We start from the raw sequence: 21,979 nt of genomic DNA, 5'->3' as shown, positions 1-21,979 counted from the left end.
TACAGTAAGAGCGGCACTGTGTTTACTTCTTAGGTCCTAGACGTAGTTGCTGTAAAGTCTGTAATTCTGAACAAGAGTCTTCCACTAGGACGCGAATACAAATACTACAGACATCACATCGCCAGATAACCGTGCAAAGAAACTCCAGACCAAAAGGCTCTAAAACACAAAAACGCTTACACATCATACAGACCACGCAGACCCATCCCCCGTATCCTCTCCTCCAGCACTCACCTGGTTTTATTTTGCTGGAGATTCCAAGACCGTATGATATATTGTACAGTACGATATCATATATCAATATGATATGTTTATTTCCATCTATTCATCTTAGTTGTGTTACTCTCACAAAGATGTTCCAACTGACCATTTATCGACCCTTAATGTGTTTTCTATCCTGTCAATATATTCTATATATTCCTCGACTCCAAAAATGGTGAGTTGAAATGGGCAGAAGAGCCACTTTATTGCAGGGATTTCATTTGGAAGATGATTCACACTTTGTCTGAAAATGACCCTGAAACTTAGAGTAAGTCTTTTTTAACTAAAAAAAAAAAAAAAAAAAAAAAAAAAAAGCTTTCTATTCATCATGGAATTAACATTCCCGTACAAATTGCAAAAAGAAAAGATCCAGCTTTTATAAGTATTACAAAGTTAGTAGCTCAGAGCCCCTTACAAGAGCAAGGCGCTCTGTGCACGGCACGGAACAAGCACCCATTTTCTGAAAGGAACGTAAAAACATGCACTAAAGATACACATAAAAATACATTTCAGAAGATACACAAGAAACGTTACAACAATTCCTTCTGAAGTGTGTGACGAGGGGCCAGAGGAGGACACAGTGAGGTGACACTTCACTGCGCCCTTTGGGGTATTTTGTGTTTTTCTACCATGGATATGTGTTACCTACTTTAAAAAAATTTTTAAGTCACACAAGCAGCTGTCTTTTCTCAAAATCCTCCTGTTTATGCTTTAAGCAATAGATCTACAAGATGCACGACAAATAAAAAAACTCATGAAACACTGAGCTTTTTGAGACACCCCTCACAGCTCACTCCATCCCAGCCTCACAGTCGCCCCTCTGATATGAGCCGCTTAGAAACTCTGCAAAGCAAACAGGACCCAGAAATGGAAGTCCAGGATGGAATTCTCAGCTCTCCCACTTTCCATGGATCTTCTCACCCTAATTTGTAAAATGGAGATACCTAGCTACCTCAGAGGGATTTTGTGAGGAGTGCCCCAACTGACAATATATAAAACCAGGCTGCAAGCTACAAAAACTTCTAACAAACAGGTATTTTTGCTGTATAATATGTTCCAGGTTTAGATGTACATGTACGTATGGATAGCCATAGACAGCAAAGAACTAAACTTTAATTAAATTGGGACTCTGATCACTATTTTTATCACACATTCATTAGTTCAACCAGGAGTCAACATTCAAAGTGACTAGAAAACAAAGAGACTGTTGAGTGGCAATGGGTTCTGAACAGGAAATTCAAGACCAGGTAATTCACCCAAACCAGCAAGACCAGCAGAACCAACAGTGGTAAAGACCAAAGCAAATACAGGACACATAAAAGAACTATAGGGGCTTCCCTGGTGGCGCAGTGGTTGAGAATCTGCCTGCTAATGCAGGGGACATGGGTTCGAGCCCTGGTCTGGGAGGATCCCACATGCCACGGAGCAACTAGGCCCATGAGCCACTACTGAGCCTGCGCGTCTGGAGCCTGTGCTCCGCAACGAGAGGCCGCAATAGTGAGAGGCCCACGCACCGTGATGAAGAGTGGCCCCCGCTTGCTGCAACTAGAGAAAGTCCTCGCACAGAAACGAAGACGCAACACAGCAAAAATTAATTAATTAATTAATTAAACTCTTACCCCCAACATCTTCTTTAAAAAAAAAAAAAAAAAAGAACTATAAATGTAACTCATTTGCTCTCAGTTTGCCAGAGAGGAAGACAACTAGCTAATTTAAGACCAAGAAATACTTTTTAAGATGTGAAAACAAACAAAACAAAGTAAAAATTTCCCAATTTTTACTTAAAGGCTAGATTTCTTTAGGGCCCAGCTCATATTTAACTCTTATAGAAAACCTCCCCTAATTTGTCCAGCCTCCCAGTCGTTTCCTATATGATTACCAGTAATCATGTACTGACTGTTGCTCTGTGTTTTATGTATGCCTCTTGTTTCCACAAAAATGCCTTTAAGGCAGCCCCCTTGAAGGCAGACAGCACAGCCTCCATTTGGTTAAAAACTTCACAGCATCTATGCCAGTGCAGAGAATCTTAATATACTTTTTTTTAAACTAAATCACTCTTTATTCAAATGAAATATAATAAGTTCTCTGAATGCATTTCTCTAAGAAATTCAAAAAGCAATCATGAGCAGACATTACCTTTAACTGATCATAAACACACACACACACACACACACACACACACACACACACACACACACCCAACAACCACCACCACTCCCACATACTAGCATTCTAACATGGGCCCGGCTCTAACATTTTTACTTTAGAAAAAGCTGAAACATGTTTCCATAGGGCAACAATGTGGAATGCAGAGTAACACTGTAGCATATTAAACTCGATGAGAACATTTAAAAGTGTATATAAATCAGGAAAGTACAATGGCGGTTGACAGAGGTGGAGGGAGGGCGGGGGGGGAAAGGAGAGTTTATTTAACGAGTACAGAGCTTCAGTTTTGCAAGACGAAAAAGTTCTGGAGACCTGTCGCACAACCATGTGCAGACAGTTAGACTGTATATACATATAAAATGGTCAAGATGATAAATTTGATGTGATTTTTCCCTCAATTTTTAAGTCTGTGTAAATTTTACATATCCAATTAACTGAACAACTACACACCTGGAAAAATATAAAAGTCTTCCAATTTTTGTTAAGGTCCCAAGCAGCAAGCACTTGGCTGAGTGAAAAGTAAGCTCTCGTAATATTATCTAAGAAGAACTAAAACTCTAATGCATTCCCTGAGCTTCCTTCAAATCTTTTGCATGAAACACATTTTTTTTCAGCAAGGTACCTTCCAGAAAAGGTATCAACAATACAAAAATAGAGAGTAATAATTTGGGACTGAGATTAGGCTTAGCTAACTTTTTATTTATATCCAAGTTACACTTGCACGTGTCTTAGAGTCCAATAGCTCTATATGACTTATTGTGAAAACCAGCAGCCCACTGTCCATAAACTCCTCCATTTCTCATTCCCCAAAAGCAATTATTTTCAATTCTTTCATCCACTGTGTTTCTTTTGTTGACCACTTTATCTCTAAATAACATACGTGCAGTTGTACTTCCTGATTTTAAGCATTATCTATTAGCTTCCTACTATGGAAGATGATGGAATATTCAGCTCTCCTTCACCTCCCACCAAGATGTTCTGTACTTAGATATTTCCTTTCTTCCTAACATATAGCAGATTTTCATTCTGAATCTAGTATATGTTTATAGCCGGGTAAGACAAATAAGTAACCATGTCCTTGTTACTAGAAACCATGTCATTATCCAGGTAACAGATATGAAATAAAGGTAAAATCAGAGAAATTAATAAAAATCTTTAATGTTAAATGGAAATGTTAGAGATAAATTGGAAATAGGAATATAAACTCCCATAGGAATGCACAACATGTGGACACACACATGTATTCACAGATCTATATGTATCCCATCCATCCAGATAGGGCTTGGATGCCATGACATCCTAGTAGCAACGAGCACTTTCAGCGTCCAGATCTTGCTTTCTAAATACTATTCCCCACTAGAAAGAAGTAGCGTCCCATAAAGAAATGGCTGATTGCAGACCTGAGGCAGAAAACAGTACAAGATGAACCTGGGAGACTTTCTGTGCCAAAAAAAGAAGGGGGTGCTCTAAGTCAGATGGTGTCATGTCAAAGGATACAAAAGATCTTGAAACGTCTTCCATTGGCCACCTTTGGGACAACTGGAACACTAAAATGAACAAGTATAACAGGTTGCAAAATGCTGAACGAAGGAATATCAGTAAGCCCATAACAATGACCAAAGATAAATTTTTTTAAATAAGAAAAAAAAAGGAGAAACTCAATTATTAAAGAACTAAATGTGCAATGACAGCAATTCTTACTCTGAAAACTGATACTCAGAGGAAAAGAATTTAGCATTTATTCTGCCTTTTTTTTTTTAGAAAGAATTATGATTTATCACAGCTGATGAGGGAAAGCCCATTTTTACAGAAGAATGCCAACATCTAGCCATTCCCAGTGAAATAATGGTTTTGGACTTGGTTCATCAACGGATGCTAAAACGTTCAGGTGAAAGGAATGGAACAGTTGCACGTGCCAAAGTTGTACCCATAGGTCCTGTTCCTTCTATTGGAGGGTGGTTTTAACTGGATACAGCCAGAGTTACCTCACCAATTAAAACCTATTTTTCATGCCTAGGTAAAGCATGCATTTAAATTATGCTTATGCAAGCGTATCTGTCCAGCCTTCAAGGTTACTTTCATAGTAAACAAGGCAGATATCTCCTTTATGACAAATAAGATACAAGGAACATGTGCAAATGTGGAGGCAATCTTGACTTGAAACTCAAAACTTGTCCCTGGAATCAAAAAAAGTATGCACCGTCTTCAAGGACCCGAACTGAATGTAAGCTGGTTGGCTCAGATAAGAAACCAGACTGTCAATTATGTGTTTAGCAGGGCTTATTTTTGCAGTCCAAATGGCTCAATGAATATGTCACAAATTAATTACCCACTGAGCAAGAACGGGAGCTGTTTCTTCTATGTATTTGGGGGGCGATAAGGACAGTGGTTCCAAGAGTACAGTCAACCAAGAAAAGTCTTTCACCCACCCCAAACGCCCAACCCAACGAAACCTCAGGGGTACAGAGGAAACAACTGGGGGTAAACAGAGCAGTTCCCTGGGCAGTTTAACCACGAAGCATTTTAAACTTCTTCTAATCTGTTTCCCCGAAAAAGGCCTCCTGCCCATGATATGACTTGTCACTTTTCACCATATTGAACACCCAACAATTCCTAGCCAGAATTAGAGCTGCTCATCTTGAAAGCCATTTCACCTGGCTCTCGTCTCTCTGGCACCCTGGGCTTTGCTATGCTTTGCCTGCTCCCCATGGCACCCGCGAGCACAGGAGTTCTGGTTCCTTGGATGCTGCCCACAGCCCCCAAGTCCCGCAGCCTGTTCCCTGCCAGCACCCTTCTCCCTAGCGATGCTCCTTGCCTCCCGGGGCCAGACCTACAACATACACATGCCCCCGGCAACCATCACAGTGGGGAGGAAAGAACAGACATCTCCTAGTAGGTCCACTCCGTGTGTGCCAGCAAGTGACTTAACTTCTGAGGCTTGGGCCCCGCATACACGGAATGAAATAATAAAACCTACACTGAAAGTATGTCGTAATGATTACAAATAATGTCTGTAAAGTTCCCAGCACGATGCCTGCAATAATTAGTGGAGACTGGCTCGCCGTAACCGTAGTCCTAGTGCAGTTGTAGTATACGATTTATTAACGGTCTATATTTACCGGCCACTCACTGTGCGGTGGACACTGTTCTGAATGCTGTAGAGGTACTGACTCACTTCATCCTCAGAAGATACTGTCAGTGACGCCCATGGGACAGACAAGAAGCTGAGGGGGAGTGTGACGACAACAGTCATGGTAGTGAGAAGCCCTTCCAGGGCTCCCCGTCATGCCGCTCTAGCAAACACGCCTCCCCACAGCCTTTCCGCGCTGCCCCACGGGTACCTGATGCGCCAGATCAAAGTAACCCCCGGCGGTCCCATCCCACGTCAAACCGCCTGATGGCCCTACTTCCCCGCAGATGCCATTCTTCTGCCAGAAGTGCCCTTCCCTGCATGACAGACCCCGACTGTCCTCCTAGGCAACGCTGCTTCTTCCAAAACTGCCCTCAAATGGCACTTCCTCTGCGACCTCCCCGGGTTTCCCGAGTCCCTTGGGACACCCTCCACATTTTTTTTTTTTTTTTTTTTTTTTTTTTTTTTTGCGGTACGCGGGCCTCTCACTGTTGTGGCCTCTCCCGTTGCGGAGCACAGGCTCCGGACGCACAGGCTCAGCGGCCATGGCTCACGGGCCCAGCCGCTCCGCGGCATGTGGGATCTTCCCGGACCGGGACACGAACCCGCGTCCCCTGCATCGGCAGGCGGACTCTCAACCATTGCGCCACCGGGGAAGCCCCTCCCTCCGCATTTTATGCGCTTCGCTGTTTGCGCTTCCTTCCTAGGACCTCTAATATCTGGAGTGTTTGGCTGTGTGCCCCCTCCCCCCACTTGTGCAGACCGGGGGGCAGTGACCACATTCTCCCCTCCGTCCCCACCGACCAGCACAGCGCCCAGCGCTCAGACTCCAGAGCCCGGTCTGGACGCACGAGCTAAGGGGCTCCGTCCCCCACCTGCACATCAGTGCCTTCATCTGTGAACTGGGGATAAAGTACATTTCTCCCAGGGCTCCTGAACAATAAATCAGACAATAGACAGAACAGACAGAGAGCTGAGCCAGTGCTCACTAAGAAAGGGGGAAGGCGGTACCACGGCACATCATAGCCACCCTGGTGGCCCTGGGGAGGGCTGTTCTCACACTAGCCCACAGGAAACACCGTCGTAGGGCCCGACAGCAAAAGGAGGAGGTATCCCCAAGGCTGGAAAGCTCATTTTCACAGCACGCGTCAGGAGCTAATTCAATCTAGGGCTGTTGGGTGCGCCAAAATCCCGCCCGCCGCAGTGAGGGTGATTCTATAACTGCTCAAGGAACAGCCACTGTTACAGCGATAGGAGGAATGGTATAATAGTACATACTAGAGTTATATGATGAACTCACATAACTCATTAACGGTAAGACTCCTCCTCACTGTAGGGGAAATTCCTACAAATAAACGTACAAGGTTCTGTGTTATTTACCATAGTCCCACTTCCAAATCTGTTCAAAGATTTTAATTATATAACTCTGTGTAAGTTTTACTTTTTTTATTTTTAAGTATTAGCTAGCTCATTTTACTGATTGATTGGTTTTAATTTTTTTTTTTTTTTTTTGGCCGCGACGCACGCCTCGCAGGATCTTAGTTCCCCGACTGGGGAGAACCCGGGCCCCAGCAGTGAGAGCACCGAGTCCTAACCACTGGACCGCCAGGGAGTTCCCTTAGCTAGCCCATTTTAAATGCTCTTCTCTGGTGAGCTCAAAACATTTAAGACAGTTAAATATTCTTGTTTTAAAAACGAAACTTCATTCAATTCCAAAAAATATCGGAAACCAAATATGTATCACGTCTGGTATTCTTTCCCTCGAGTCTCTTAACACTCATCTATTAGACGGCATTTTCTAAACATCATGTCCACCTATAACCTCTTATTTTTTCAGGTCTCATAAAGAGGGAGAATTAAAGTCTCTTCTTCCAAGCTTCCCTAATTCACCTCTGGTTTAAAATCTCTGCCCTGATGTTAAGATTCGTACAAGTCAAATATTTCTTTGCCCCCCCCCTTGAAACTACACATGCAACCTCACCCAGAAACCCAAGGCCCCTCTCGCCCCTCTCCCTTTTGGGTACACACTGCACTAGGTATATGTTTGCCCGCTGCAAGCTCCCCAGGGCAGCAACTCACTTACTCTACATTTTAGATCCGTAACTCTGCATAATGACAGTGAAGATTTCTGTGTTGCCACATTTAAAGAATGTACACAACAGGCCTGCTCCCTTGTTACTGTTAGCCCACTGAACATTAGGAAAAACTCTCTTCAATAAAATCAAACAGCAGTGCTTTATAGCTCTGTTCCAACACGGAATGTGGGAACTGAAAATAAAACATATGTTTCTATTACAAAGGAATAAAGGCCATTTCTACTGAAAACACTTCACAAATCCTAAGAACGATCATCAAGACAACGGAAGCCGTAAAACCAATGCCAAAGAGGGTGACACTCGATACTCAATCCTGCTCCAAATGTGCTGAATGGTTCCTAGAACATAGAAATTATTACTGCAAGTTAATCTTCTGCAGTGTATGCAATCTAATGCAATTCAACACATATATATGTGTGTACTTGCTTGGCTGTAGAGCTTGCTTGGAGTGGGAAACTTGCTACATTATGGCCATGTCTACACAGCCAAATGCTTCCAAAGGCACTGTGTAATTTGCTTCAAGAAGCCGAAGAAGGTGCTGAAGACAAAGTAGTAAGTGAGAGATACCCGGTGTAACAGAATGATAGCAAACCAAGATCAGATATTGAAAACTGTGTGCTCTTTTCATACAGTATAAGTAGTACACTACATTTGCATTTTTAAAACACATGTAAGAATATAGAAAGAGCAATTGGATATCTACCTAGTTCAATTACCTATTAATCACAAAGGACAAAACAGTAACTCTGCAGTGGAGAAACCTGATAGACACCACCTTACCCAAAAGCTCAAAGTTACCATCACCGGTACTGGGACAATGTCATGGGAGGTACCGGGATACAGCGTCACTTCCGGGATACTCCCACCAAAAGTGGTAACATGAATCTGATGATGAGCAACTGGATAAATACAAACCGAGGGACATTCTACAAAATAACTGGCCTGTCCCCCTCAAAAATGTCAAGGTCAGGGCTTCCCTGGTGGCACAGTGGTTGAGAGCCCACCTGCCGATGCAGGGGACACGGGTTTGTGCCCCGGTCCGGGAGGATCCCACATGCCGCAGAGCGGCTGGGCCCGTGAGCCGTGGCCGCTGAGCCTGCGCGTCCGGAGCCTGTGCTCTGCAACGGGAGAGGCCACAGCAGTGAGAGGCCCGCGTACCGCAAAAAAAAAAAAAAGAAAGGCTGAAGACCATGGCAATTAAAGGCCACGTAGACCATGGATTGGATCAAGGTTGAGGAGACCCATGTCTGGAGAGACTAAGGACTTTGCTTTCAGTCACCCAGCCACATAGCACCAGAGCCAAGATGAGTACAACCCAAAGCTCTTTCTGAGATGCTAGACCTAAAAGGTTAGGGGAACTTCTAAAATTCACACATTTAAAAAATATTTTTAGCCTTAAGCGTTTTTAGGTCAAAGCTTTTATACCCTACCCTGAGAAAAGGACAGTAGGCAATTGACCTTCATGGATTTAACATTCGCAGTTTTTAATACACAAGAATAATCATAAAGACCATGTAATACTCTGTAAATAAACTGAGCCGAAAAATGGAATCGTGCGTTATGTGGCTTATGAAACAAGAGAAAACACAGCTAGTGGGTGAACCTAATCAACTATCTGTTGTGGGTGTGCAGATAATAGAAATTTGAGCTTGGGGGGGTGGTTAGAAAATAATCCCCTCACCAAACCAAGTGATCACACTGGTAAGGAAATTAACAGCAAAAGTAACAAATCCAACAAGCAGTCCATGATGTTCTGAGCTAGACACTGGAGCTAGGCTTCCCTCCATTTGGGAGAGGAAATCATACACTCCTGGTGATGCCTTCATATCTGGGAGGCCTAAAAACTCTTAACTATGTGTTCTTCACAAATGATGAGGGCCCATCAGACTTCCACTTGTCCTAAAACTGTTTACATTTCATTTGGCAGAATCATTCCTGCATGATCACCTTTTTTTATGACAGTTAAAATCAGATTAAATGGAATATCAAGGAAAATAGGAACAAGTTACCAAAAAATACGAAGAGCATCTAAGGAATGGAGACTAGTCTCTCCGATATAGCTAGCAATGCTGAAGGTTTCAAGGATTACAAATTGGAGCAAATTAGAAAATGAAAAGAAAAAAAAAAGCATGCACACACACGCACAAACATACACACAAACGCTTCAAGCCTAATTGTTCATGTATTTATCGTTAAAACTACTGAGCATCTTTTGTACGCCAGGTACTGCCCTAGGAGATCCAGCACGGAACAAATCTGACAAACTATCTCATGAAGAATCACTACAGTTCAGAGTCAGTAGAAATAGGTGATCAATAAATTAAAATATAACGAGATGGCATTAAGAGCTATGAAGAAAAATGAAGCAGGACGTGAAGAGAAGGATTTTCTTAGGAAGTGCCCTCTGAGCTAAGCCAGCAGTGGGGGAGAGGGCAGGCCAGGGGGATATCCAGGGGTGAGAGGGAGAGTGGCAGCCACGGGTCAATGCCGGAGGTCACGATGTGCATACGGGCTGCTGGTGCTGGCTGAGGCACATGTCTGAGAGAGACAGGCGGTCAGGAGAGGATGCTGAGCATAGGCGTGAACCATGATGTATGTCCTAGCAGGATCGCTCTGACTACAAACTAGAAAGTTGTCATTAGAGGGGCAAGAACAGAAACAGGATCTGCTGGAGGCCCTGCAATAAAAAGCACAGGCGAAGGTGGGGTTGCTGGTGCTTTGGGCCAGGGTGCCAGCAGCGGAAGCAGGAATACCTTGCTGGATTCTGATTAGATTTTTTTTTTTTTTTTTTTTTTTTTTGCGGTACTCGGGCCTCTCACCCTTGTGGTCCCTCCCGCTGCAGAGCACAGGCTCCGGTCGCGCAGGCCCAGTGGCCACGGCTCACGGGCCCAGCCTCTCCACAGCACGTGGGATCCTCCTAGACTGGGTCACGAACCCGCGTCCTCTGCATCGGCAGGCAGACTCTCAAGCACTGCGCCACCAGGGAAACCCTGATTAGATTTTGAAAGTAAAGTTAACAGGATTGCTAAGGGAGTAAATGGAGAGTTTTGAGAGAAAGCGAAAAGCCCAGAATGACAATATGGCTTTTACTCTTATTCACCTGATGGCTATGTATAACATTTACTAAGGAGAAGTCTGAGGAAGGAACAAGTTTAGGGATGGTGAGAAATCAACTTTGATTTGATACACATTAGGTTTCGGATGCCTGTTCGTCATCAAAGTAGAGGTGGCTAAGAAGCAACTAGATACCCAGGTTTTGGGGAGAATTATTATTAAATGCAATAGATACACAGATAGATATAGACAGAGAGAGAGAAAGAGACAAAGAAGAATTGCACATATGTCTGTATATGAATGAAGGAAAGTTCAAGAAGGAAAACATGGACAAGGGAAAAAAGAAATTTATACACTGTATCGTATCTACTTTGGCACCATTTGAAAATACTGTAATGAGAACATAACTACTTTAGTAATAAAAAAGGGACATTTCTTTTGTTTCCCCCAATAAAATAATAAGCTGATGAAAAAATGAGACACGTAGTTAACACAAGACTACTGTGAAAACAGACTCAGAGACAACCATTGTTAACTTTGTGGATTATTTCCTCCCTTTTTTTTCTTGACATTTACATATATACACTACACAGTTTTGTTTTTTAAGTACAGTTCATTTTTGCTTGTTATTTTGACACACGAGATAATGCTGAACTCAAAGGTGGCAGCCATGGAATCAGGCCTTTTTTTTTTTTTTTTTTTTTTTGCGGTACGCGGGCCTCTCACTGCTGTGGCCTCTCCCGTTGCGGAGCACAGGCTCCGGACACACAGGCTCAGCGGCCATGGCTCACGGGCCCAGCCGCTCCGCGGCATGTAGGATCTTCCCGGACCGGGGCACGAACCCGCATCCCCTGCGTCGGCAGGCGGACTCTCAACCACTGCGCCACCAGGGAAGCCCCAGGCCATTTTTTGTTTTGAATTTCTGTGTTCATGCTTTTAGACTGTCCCCACTCTCCGGTTCGTCGAGGCCCCTTTACCATCCCGAATGCGCCTCGCCCTGACTCACTCCCCTAGGGCGCCTCCTGGCAGTGGAGGACATTTGTGCTTTCCATCCTGCCCCTCAGAGCTTTGCAGTTGGGGCTCTGCCTTATAAAACCATAAGCACGTTTCCATGTCATAAAGAATTATTTGTAAACCTAATCTTTAAATGGACTCTTTATATATAATTCTCTGTGCACAGTTCTAATGTAGCATCCAACCTTTTATCGAGCATGTTTTAGCACCGCCTCAAGGAGTCACTGTCTAGTCACCCAAAGAGCAGAAATTCTGACTGAAAGTAGTTTTCCTTCAGTTCATTCAACAAATACCTACCCGTGCGTGTGTCTGTGCGTGTGCGTGTGCGTGTGCGTGTGTGAGAGAGAGAGGATGACAGACACAAAATCTTAAAAGATGATTTCAGACAGAGAAACGTGCTGTGAATAAAATAACAACACAGGAGAACATAACTGGGAGGAAGGTGAGAAAGAGAGAGAATGCTATTTAGCTGGGTGGGCAGGGAAAACCTACTGGGGAAATGACACTTGAGCCAAAGCCTCAGTGAAGAGGAGGCTGCAAATAGTCTAGAGAAGAGCAACTCAAGTACAGGGTGAAGAGGAAAGGCAGAGGGGGGCCCAGGAAAGGAAGGAGTACACGTGTTGAAGGGGTGTGTGGCCGGAACATCGCAGAAAGAGGGGGTTAGACCATAGATGGAGCTGCAGGCAAGAATCTGGATCTTTAACGAAACTGAGTTATTTGTAGTGAGGTGGATGGATCTAGAGTCTGTCATACAGAGTGATATAAGCCAGAAAGAGAAAAACGAATACCGTATGTTAACGCATATATACAGAATCTAAAAAATAGTGGTTCTGAAGAACCTAGGGGCAGGCCAGGAATAAAGACGCAGATGTAGAGAATGGACTTGAGGACATGGGGAGGGGGAAGGGTAAGCTGTGACGAAGTGAGAGAGTGGCATGGACATATATACACTACCAAATGTAAAATAGATAGCTAGTGGGAAGCAGCCAAATAGCACAGGGAGATCAGCTCGGTGCTGTGTGACCACCTAGAGGGGTGGGATAGGGAGGGTGGGAGGGAGATGCAAGAGGGAGGTGATATGGGAACATATGTATATGTATAGCTGATTCACTTTGTTATAAAGCAGAAACTAACACACCATTGTAAAGCAATTATACTCCAATAAAGATGTTTAAAAAATAAATAAAAAGTAAAATATTTAAACCTCCCCCCCCCAAAAAAAGAATGTGGATCTTTATTCTAATTGTAATGAGAAACTACTGTAAAGTTATAAACAAGGACACAATATGATCTGATTTAGGCTGAACAATCAGTGTGGCAGTTGTGGAGAGGCCAGAACGTTAAGGAACAAAAATAGAGGCAGGGAGACCAGTTAGGAGGCTGCCACTGTCTCCAGCCAAGAGAGGGGGTGGCTTGAAGCAGCATTTCAGGAACTGTGGTGGTGACGTGTTCAGACACAGGACACATTTTGGAGGTAAGAGCAACAGGACTTGCTGACTCAGGAACGAAGAATCTGCGCCTGGGTGAACAGAACCGGCACTCCATCCACACCTCGAGCGACTTTTACCTTCACTAATGGACTTTCGCGGGACTCACCTCTCTGGGATGGGTATGGAAGGTGCAGGCAACAAGTATTTACAGGGTAATGTAAAATGTATCATACTGTCTCACTTACCCAAATTGGGATCAGTAGCCTGACGTTTCTTAATTTTCGCTTCAGAAATAGCAGAATAATAGGCACAAGTCATCTTGATCAGCCACGTTGCTCGAACCATTGGCACTGAATACTTAGCTAAATATGCAAAAACATCTTCTTTTTTACTAAGGATGGGAACCTAAAAAGAAATAATATATTTGTAACAATCACATATTATGTTCATCGCTAGGCCAACCTAAAGAAAGGGGAAGCAAGAGAAAGAGACTCTAAGTTCCTGCTGGCTATGAAAAACTATATCCTTTTTTTAAATGGCACATGCCATTTAAAAAAAAATTTTAAGCCAATTTTAAGAAAAAAGAATCAAAACTATGTTTAGCACATTGGCAACACAGTTTTATCAGTTGTGCTTTCTTATTTATAAAAACAGATTATTTTCAAACTCTCAGATGCTGAAAGCTACTTGTTGTATCAACAAAATAGGGAAAATAATCTCATGACAGTCCTCCAACGAGTTTATATCTCAAAACTGGAAGGGAGAGATCAAGGAAAAGCTATCCCCACTCTACATTTTATCAAAGAACATTTTTGTATAAAGCTTTCTGACTGTAACATTTCGTAAGAATGACAATTTCCAGAAAGCTTCTAAAAGTGCCTTTAGACCAAAATTTTAAATAGAGGCTAAAATGATGGATCAGTGAATCTGCCTAATAAACACTGAGCTAGAAATAGCTGGGTAATTAATTCACTGGTTGCAAGTGGGCACTGGAGGCAGTTAATTATTTCTTCCAGGCCACAAAGGTACTATTTAGCAAATTAGTATCCCAATGTTCTGCCGAATGGCTCGAAAGAGTTAATCCAGTCTGCTAGAATTCCTCATAAATATCCTAGGAATAGCCCATTAATCTATACATAAGCTATCCAATTTACGAATACAGGGTAACGCAGCGGACAGAGAGGATGCTGGCTGCAATGCAGCAGGATGGGAAAAGTGAGATGGAGAAGCAGGCCGTGCCCGCCCCCGCCCCCAGCAATGAACACCCCTGTGCTGCAGTCGTGGCCCCAGCCTATGGTGGTTAAACCCATGACTCCCGGGCTCTTCATGTATGAACGAGATAATACCGACCCTGTCCACCTCACGGTGGGGTGAGAAGGATAAAGCAAAAGAATTACATGTATCAAAATGATAACAACTTTCATTTTGTTGCCAGTTCCAAGGATTCCTCCGTGCCCCCCAATGTGTTCTCAAGCCATGGACCTGACTCTCTCCTAAGAGGATTCTGGAAACCCACAACCATGGACATCACTAGCCCTGGTCTCTATGCCCCGAAGTCTTGCTTGATCTTGTGTTGAAAATCAAAGCTTCAAACTAGCTAACTGATTCATATAGCACGGCATTTTTCTCTTAGTTAGCCAATGGTTTACCCAGTGGATTTTTTTGCATTATACATATGTTACAAATCTGACTATTCACAGTCTTGGAACAAAGTGTGATCCCAGAATTTAAAAGTAAGTGTTTTTTTTTACATAGCTCTTTAAAACAAGCTATTTCACCTGGTTCTTCCCAAAGAAACATCAAGCGGCTCCAGTGATAAAGAAAAGCTGCCTGGTTGAACACTGAGATGCAGTGTGTCCATACACTGTATTTTACGGGCAATGTAATAGACTTTTGATCATGTACAGTTCCTACCTTGGTTGCTGACTTTAGAACATAACCTCCCCCATGACAAAGGCAACTACACAGCATACCACATAACTATATAAAAGGGAGGTGAAAGTGACACAGGCTAAAGCTATAAAACTTCCTCTCTGTGGATCACGGTGAATACATTTTACCTAGAAAATTTCCTGAAAATTTAGCTTACAAGGTACATCTTTCATGGAGCACAAGGCTCTGGGTTTACTGTCGTTTAGGCCAGGGACAAGAAAAGCACAGTCTTATAGAGTCAGTTCAAGATCGGAGCTGCTGTTTTTCACTAGAACATACAGTATGGTATCAGGGAGTTACATTTTAGCTGTCACGGTCAGGTTCCCTCTCAGTCAGACATACCCGAAGACTATATATAAGATCAAAGCCTAAAAACCAGGCAAATGCAAAAAGTAAAGTTAGCATCTCCAAAGAAACATTACTAATAGCATCTTTATAGAAGCCTAAATAAAGGATTTCTTTTTGAACAGCATTTGACAAGAAGGCACGGCCGGGGATGGGGGGAGCATTTTGAGCATGTGAAATGTTTATATGAAACAGCAAACAAAGCTGAGTCTTACATGAACAGCATAAGGCAAACCTCTAGCTCACTGTCCCTGCTGGCAGAACCCTAAGAAAAATGGTTGGCTCAAATCAAGGGCTTTAGAATTCAGAAGAACATATGTGAAGAAAGTTATTTAATTAAGGAAGAAGACACATTTTGATGGTTTTGTCACATTTACAGTTTGGGCCAACTCAGGAAGGAAAATATGTTTACACTGACTGAAGTATGACTTCCTACAGGGATGGATTCCATTTTCAGCCAAGAAACCATCTGACTTCAACTTCTAGCTGAACCTAGGCAATCACTGGGCCTTTGGATTCTAAACCTTGGTTTAGAAGGTTTTAGAAGGTTTTAGAAGGTTTCTAAACCAAGGTGAAACTGCATCTAAGTACCAGAAGAAAACTAAGACACCTAGCGTGGTTTTCCATCCACCAAAGGGTTGCCCTTGTAATGCTTCTCTCCCTGTATTCTCCTTTCTGTCAGCACCCTCTGTTTGCTAAGCAGTGGTAGAGGCAAATGGAAATTCCAGAGACCACAGTAATCCAAGTCACCAGAAGTGAACACATCATTCTTACATTCTTAGTGAACTGCTCAAGAGCTAAAAGGATATCCCCAGGAGCAAGAAGTCTTCTTTTCCAAACCTAACTATGACCGTGATTGAATTAAAAGGCCTTTTACAGGCCACTGTTGACCTCTCTGTGGCTAAATACTTGGAGTGCTGTGGAGCTTTATAGTAACAGAAAACCAGGTCCAGAAACCTGATCCATCCCTTACAGGAAACTATTTTGAACTCTAGATCAGAGCTGGAAGATGACTCAGGATCTCAGCAGGAAAAGGAAGGTCTTGTACATCAAGCCATCTCGCAGATAAATAACAGAAATTAAGAGGTATTTAAACTTTCTAATATGAAGAACACGCAGAGAATGCAATCTTTTACCCAACTCTAAAGAGTTTTCACCATCTCAAGAAGATGAAATGCTGAGGAAGGGATGGGAAGGAATGACTCTTGAAATGCCCAAGAAATGAATACTTCAAAGTATATTCAATGGCTTGACAAAGAAAACATCTTTAACTTTGCAAAGAATTAACGTCAGGGCTTACCTGAGGGACACCTGACTTGGCCAGAGGCAGCTCCTAATAAAGAGAGAAGAACAGTGGCTAATACACTGCACCATAATTCATCTCCCTCTTAAAAGATGAGAGACCATTACACCCCTAAAGCAAGGGCATCAATTCCTCATGAGTATTCCCTTTCAGGAAATACCCCCCCCCAAAAAAAAAACTGCATTCTAAAAGCTTACAAAAAAGGCAAACCTAAAAGGAAAGATGTCAGGCTGGCTACATAGGAGTTGAAGGTACCAACATGGAGGGTATGAACTTTTGGTAGAAAGCCATCAAATACTGAAGGATGGCCTTTGACTTCTGCAGCCTTCAGATACAGTTCCCAGGCCACAGTGGGAACACGTGGTAAACGGTCAACAATGGAAAAGAAATGCTATGCGGTCCAGCCTGTGTTGAGACAGAGGTACCACCTGAGTAGCAAGAGAGGGTCATGTTGATCGTTCTGCTTTGCAAGGATTTCGGTTGCCTTTAAGCACTAACATCTACGAAAGGCAACGCAAGGCTCTGACACTAGGGCAAAATAAAGCCAACGGGAGCTCCAGGCACTATCTTCAAAGAGGTGCTTTAGAAAACAAAAACGTAAATACACGAAGGAGCTCTCCTCTGACCTGGGCCTGCACCAAGCCATTCGTGAAAACTTAAGAAGAGAAGATGGGCTCCCCTAAAACTAAAGGGTTTCAGGGGAGATGAGAAAGACCTGGGGATTATTTGAAAGGTGTGTAAGAAGTCAGAGATCAAGACTAAGAGGGAGGTTTCTGGCTCTCATCTAAATTTCAAAAGACATTTTGTATTATTGGGACTGTAAGATTGTTGAATCTGTGCAGTATTTCCCACGTGAGGAAAACGATCAAAGGCAAAGATTTTTAAAAGAACCCCCCCTTCCCTCCCCCTTCTCAAAAAAGCGGGGAGCTATGAATAAACCTGCCCATTTTGTACTGAAACTTTTTCAAAGACGGTTTTCAAGCACACAAGGATTCACTATCTTTTATCTCACTTGTTCGGAAGAAGAGTTAGTTTAAGAATTTGGATGGGTACTTTTCAAGACAAGGAAATAACATTAAAGCAAGGATTTCTATTTAACCCATTTGGACATCCTGACCTAAAAAACTGAAAATGTAACAGAAATAAATGAAGTCTCACTGCCTGTTTTTGAGTTTAAAACCCTGTCTACCTAATATCCACATAAACAGCTTCCTGTGTAGAATGTTTAGGTCTCTAGATGTCCTAGGCACCACATGCCATCAAAATGAAGGGGAAACAGCCTATGTGCAGCACACACCTAACCTGCCATTGAGACTCTGAGTTTTGGAGAGAATTGGGGAAAAGAAACATATACTTGAACATTATCTCAAATGTTTTCATTTCTATAAGGCCTCAATTAAAACAATGCAAGAAATACTTAATACCTTTTTTGCCAAAATAGCAAGTGGTTTATTTCCTGCTAAGTCAGAGAACCAACTATGAATCGCACTCTGGGATCGAGCAGTAACCAGCCAATAATTATCTTTAGCATTAACTTGTGGTTTCTTCTTTCCGGTGTCCTGGAAAGTGTTAAGCTTTAGCTTCTCAGCTAATATGCTGCTAAAATAAGCTCCAATCTGTGGAAGAGAAAACAGAGTTTAAAGACAATAAGCAAGAATGTTAGTAATGTACATATTAGTGTTTTATTTTTATTGTTTTAATAGAAAATCTTCAAAGAGCCCATTGGAAAATAAAATGGGAATTTAAGTCCTTGAAGCTAAAGTTGTGATTTCCTTACACTAACATAATGCAGAAACTCCCACAGCACCTTAGTTTCACTACTAACAAGTAGTTCAAGGGAACAAGAAGGGAATTTGAAAATCCCTATAAGATAAAATTCATTACATCCTGAATAAATTTCAAGAGAATGGGTTCTGCTTTCATCTTTAGATGTACCTCTCCTTTTTCACAGTACACACCCATTTGGAGAGAATCTTTTTCCTGAGAGGTGTTGCATATAAGATCAGAACCTGGTAATCACCCAGTAATCATTGTTTTTCTTGTTTCATTTTAATAGCACATAAATTTGGAAAGGAAACTCTGTATTTACACTCAGTACTTTAAAAAAAAAAGTCTAGAGAAATCTAATTTATTTAAATGGCAAATTATAAAAGGTTCAGTTAAATTAAATATTCAACATTTTTGATTGGGCTGCCAATTTCATGAGTACAAGTGTTCAGAAAGAGAAAGCTAGTGTGGCTTGCTCTGAATGAAACAAAGTAGCAAAGGGAGCTTCCTGTGAATGACTAGCATTTTCATATTAACCAAATTAAAAGAGGACAAAGGAAAGACAAAGGGACAAGAAGGAAGGGGATGGAGTAATAGCTAAAAACTAAATGAATCCACAGAAAACCTCCTGGAATTTCCAAGAATCCTATCACAGCATCACATTTTGTCCCCCGGAAATTCTCTAATAACAGGATGTGGACAACAATTTCTAACAAATACCTTCAATAAGGTTAGCAGACAGTGGCAACCATGATAAAAATAAAATACCTACCCTGCTGCAGCAAAATAAGAATCACTACCTTAGTTAATGCTCATGACTCAATAAACAATTAGTCTATAGGGTGGAACACAGTTGGAAGCAATTAGCCAAGTTTATCTACCAGGGCGAAAAGCTGGTAAACATTTTTTTTAATGTGAATTGGCATCCCTTGATCCTTGCGATTGAGGTACAGTGAAAAAGTCTGTTTTGCTGTGTTGAGGTAATATGGCAATAAAAATGATAGTAATTAGAAAAAAAGTCTGAACCTTATTTTTTTAAACAACTTCATAGTATTCTTTTTTAAGCAAAGTTTGCAGAATGTCCAGAGAATAAATTAAATGCAAAAATTCACCAAAAAAAACAGCTATTTGAAAACAAGCAGCCAAGAGTAACAAATTGTTTAATTTTAAATTTCTCAATCAATATTTGGTCTTTGCACAAATGGCACGAAATACCTACCTATGTAGATTGTTTCATATTTAAAAGATCTCTTATTTGCAACCATGTATGATCATTTTAATCATAATAAACAAAGACATAAAAAAATTTTTAACTAGTCTAAGCACTGTCAAAGAAGAAGAGCCACGGTGATCTGAAAAGACTATTCAATTAAATCAAGCCAATCACTGATTTTGCAAATCAAGAGATTTGCAAAAATTGTATTAAAAAGGAAAAGTCTGGGCAATCTCTTTTGCAATTATACTCTTTTCTATGTATTTAATAATAGCAATGGAACATACTGGCTGTATATACGTTTTACTTCCTAACAAACCTTATGAACAGCTGCATAAATGTAAACAAAGTCAAAATTCCCAAAAAAGCACGAGCAGAGAAAATGCACATTAGGACTCGAAAAAAAAAAAAATCAAAACACGATCATACACTTAATTTTATTCTATCAGCAATATATTCACATTGTTCTAAAATCGAGAAAAAGTTAAGAGCCTCATTCCCAAGTCCCAATGCCTAACTCCAAAGAACCACCTTGATTTGTTTCTTATGTGTCTTTCCGGTGTTTCTTCACGTGAATACACATGAACAAACACGAATATATTATTTTTCTCTTATATCTATACCTCGTTATGTACATCGAGTAAATGTCTGAGAGCCTTCCTTCCACATTTGTCTATGGAGAGCTTCCTCATTCATTTTTACAGACACATAATAATGTACTGTGTGGATGTACCACATTTTATTTAATCAAGTCCCCGTTAATGGACATTTGTTTCAAACTTCTGTGATTACAAATCACATTAAAATGAATAGCCTTTCCTATTTGTTATTTCATACATGTACAGCTATAGCTTTCAGAAGAATTTTCAGAATTCAGATTGTATGATTCTGTAATTTTAATCAGCATCGTCAAATTACCCTCCATAATGTTTATACCAATTTGCACTCCCTCAGACAAGGTATGAGAGACAAGGTTTAACTTAAAACTTGTTTCCATCCACCCACAGCTATTTTGAAAGTAATTCATTTGGTAAGAAAATGAACAAGTTTAGTGGCTATACTATAGGTCATGTATTTCATATTCATTAGATCAAATTCCCCTCAGAAGGTTTGAATCCTTGAGTAAATCTCACAGGAAGGATGAGAGCAGCAGAAGTGGTAACGGGTGCTATTTCCATTTATTCAATTATTTAAATTGACATAAAACTTCATACAACTGAGAACAATTTGGCAGTTCCTATACATAAGGCATTCATACTTTCTGTTATGGACAGAATTGTGTATATCCAAAATTCAGATACTGAAGCTGTAAGCCTCAATGTGACTGTATTTGGAGATAGAGCCTTTAAGGAGGTAATTAAGGTTAAATGTTCATGGACCGATAAACGGATAAAGAAGATGTGGTACACAGATACAATGGAATATTACTCAGCCATTAGAAAGAATGGAATAATGCCATTTGCAGCAACATGGATGGACCTGGAGATTATCATACTAAGTGAAGTAAGTCAGACAGAGAAAGACAAATATCATATGATATCGCTTATATGTGGACTCTAAAAAAAAAAAAAAGGATACAAATGAACTTATTTACAAAACAGAAACAGACTCACAGACTTAGAGAATGAATTTATGGAGGGACAGATTGGGAGTTTGGGATTGACATGTACACACTGCTATATTTAAAATAGATAACCAACGAGGACCTACTGTAAAAAACAAACAAGAAAGAGAGAAAAAAAGTTAAATGAGGTCATAAGGGTGAGGCCTAATCCAATATGACTAGTGTCACTAGAAGAAGGAGAACACCAGAGATACCCGCACACAGAGAAAAGCCCATGTGAGGACACAGTGAGAGGGTAGCAGTATACAAGCCGAGAAGAGAGGCCTCAGGAGAAACCAGACCTGCTGACACCTCGATCTTGGACTTCCAGCCTCCAAAACTGTGAGAAAATAAACTTTCTCAGAAAATCAAATTTCTGTTCTTTAAGCCCCTCAGTTTGTGGTATTTTGTTATGGCAGCCCCAGTAGACTAATGCACCTTCTAACCAAGTAATATGCTGCTGGGAATTTATCCTAAAGAACAAAAGCTCTATGTCCAAATATGACTATAGCTTCTTTATAAATAACCATAAGAAACAGATAATAGGCTAATTGCTGTACACCAGCAGTTTCAGTTATTACAGCACATAAATGATGAAATGTTATCTATCCATTAATTACTATGAATATGAATACTTCAGCCTCAAGGAAAAGTACACACAAAAT

General features: G+C 41.4%; 1 protein-coding gene across 1 annotated transcript in view; it reads right to left on the bottom strand.

Annotated features, from left to right (window-relative positions):
* Positions 1-21,979, bottom strand: part of MED12L (mediator complex subunit 12L) — a 321,906-nt gene that overhangs the window by 267,216 nt on the left and 32,711 nt on the right. Inside the window, exons 4-5 of the mRNA XM_082625544.1 lie at positions 18,156-18,347; positions 13,397-13,556 (exon numbers count right to left, since the gene is read on the bottom strand). Coding sequence (XP_082481670.1) covers positions 13,397-13,556; positions 18,156-18,347 — 352 coding nt within the window. The remainder of the gene's footprint in view (positions 1-13,396; positions 13,557-18,155; positions 18,348-21,979) is intronic.

Source organism: Mesoplodon mirus, assembly GCF_964341445.2.
Source record: "Mesoplodon mirus genome assembly, chromosome: 6".
Taxonomy (NCBI): domain Eukaryota; kingdom Metazoa; phylum Chordata; class Mammalia; order Artiodactyla; family Ziphiidae; genus Mesoplodon; species Mesoplodon mirus.
The sequence above is the reverse complement of the archived record's forward strand: the minus strand, read 5'-3'. Positions and strand labels throughout refer to the sequence as shown.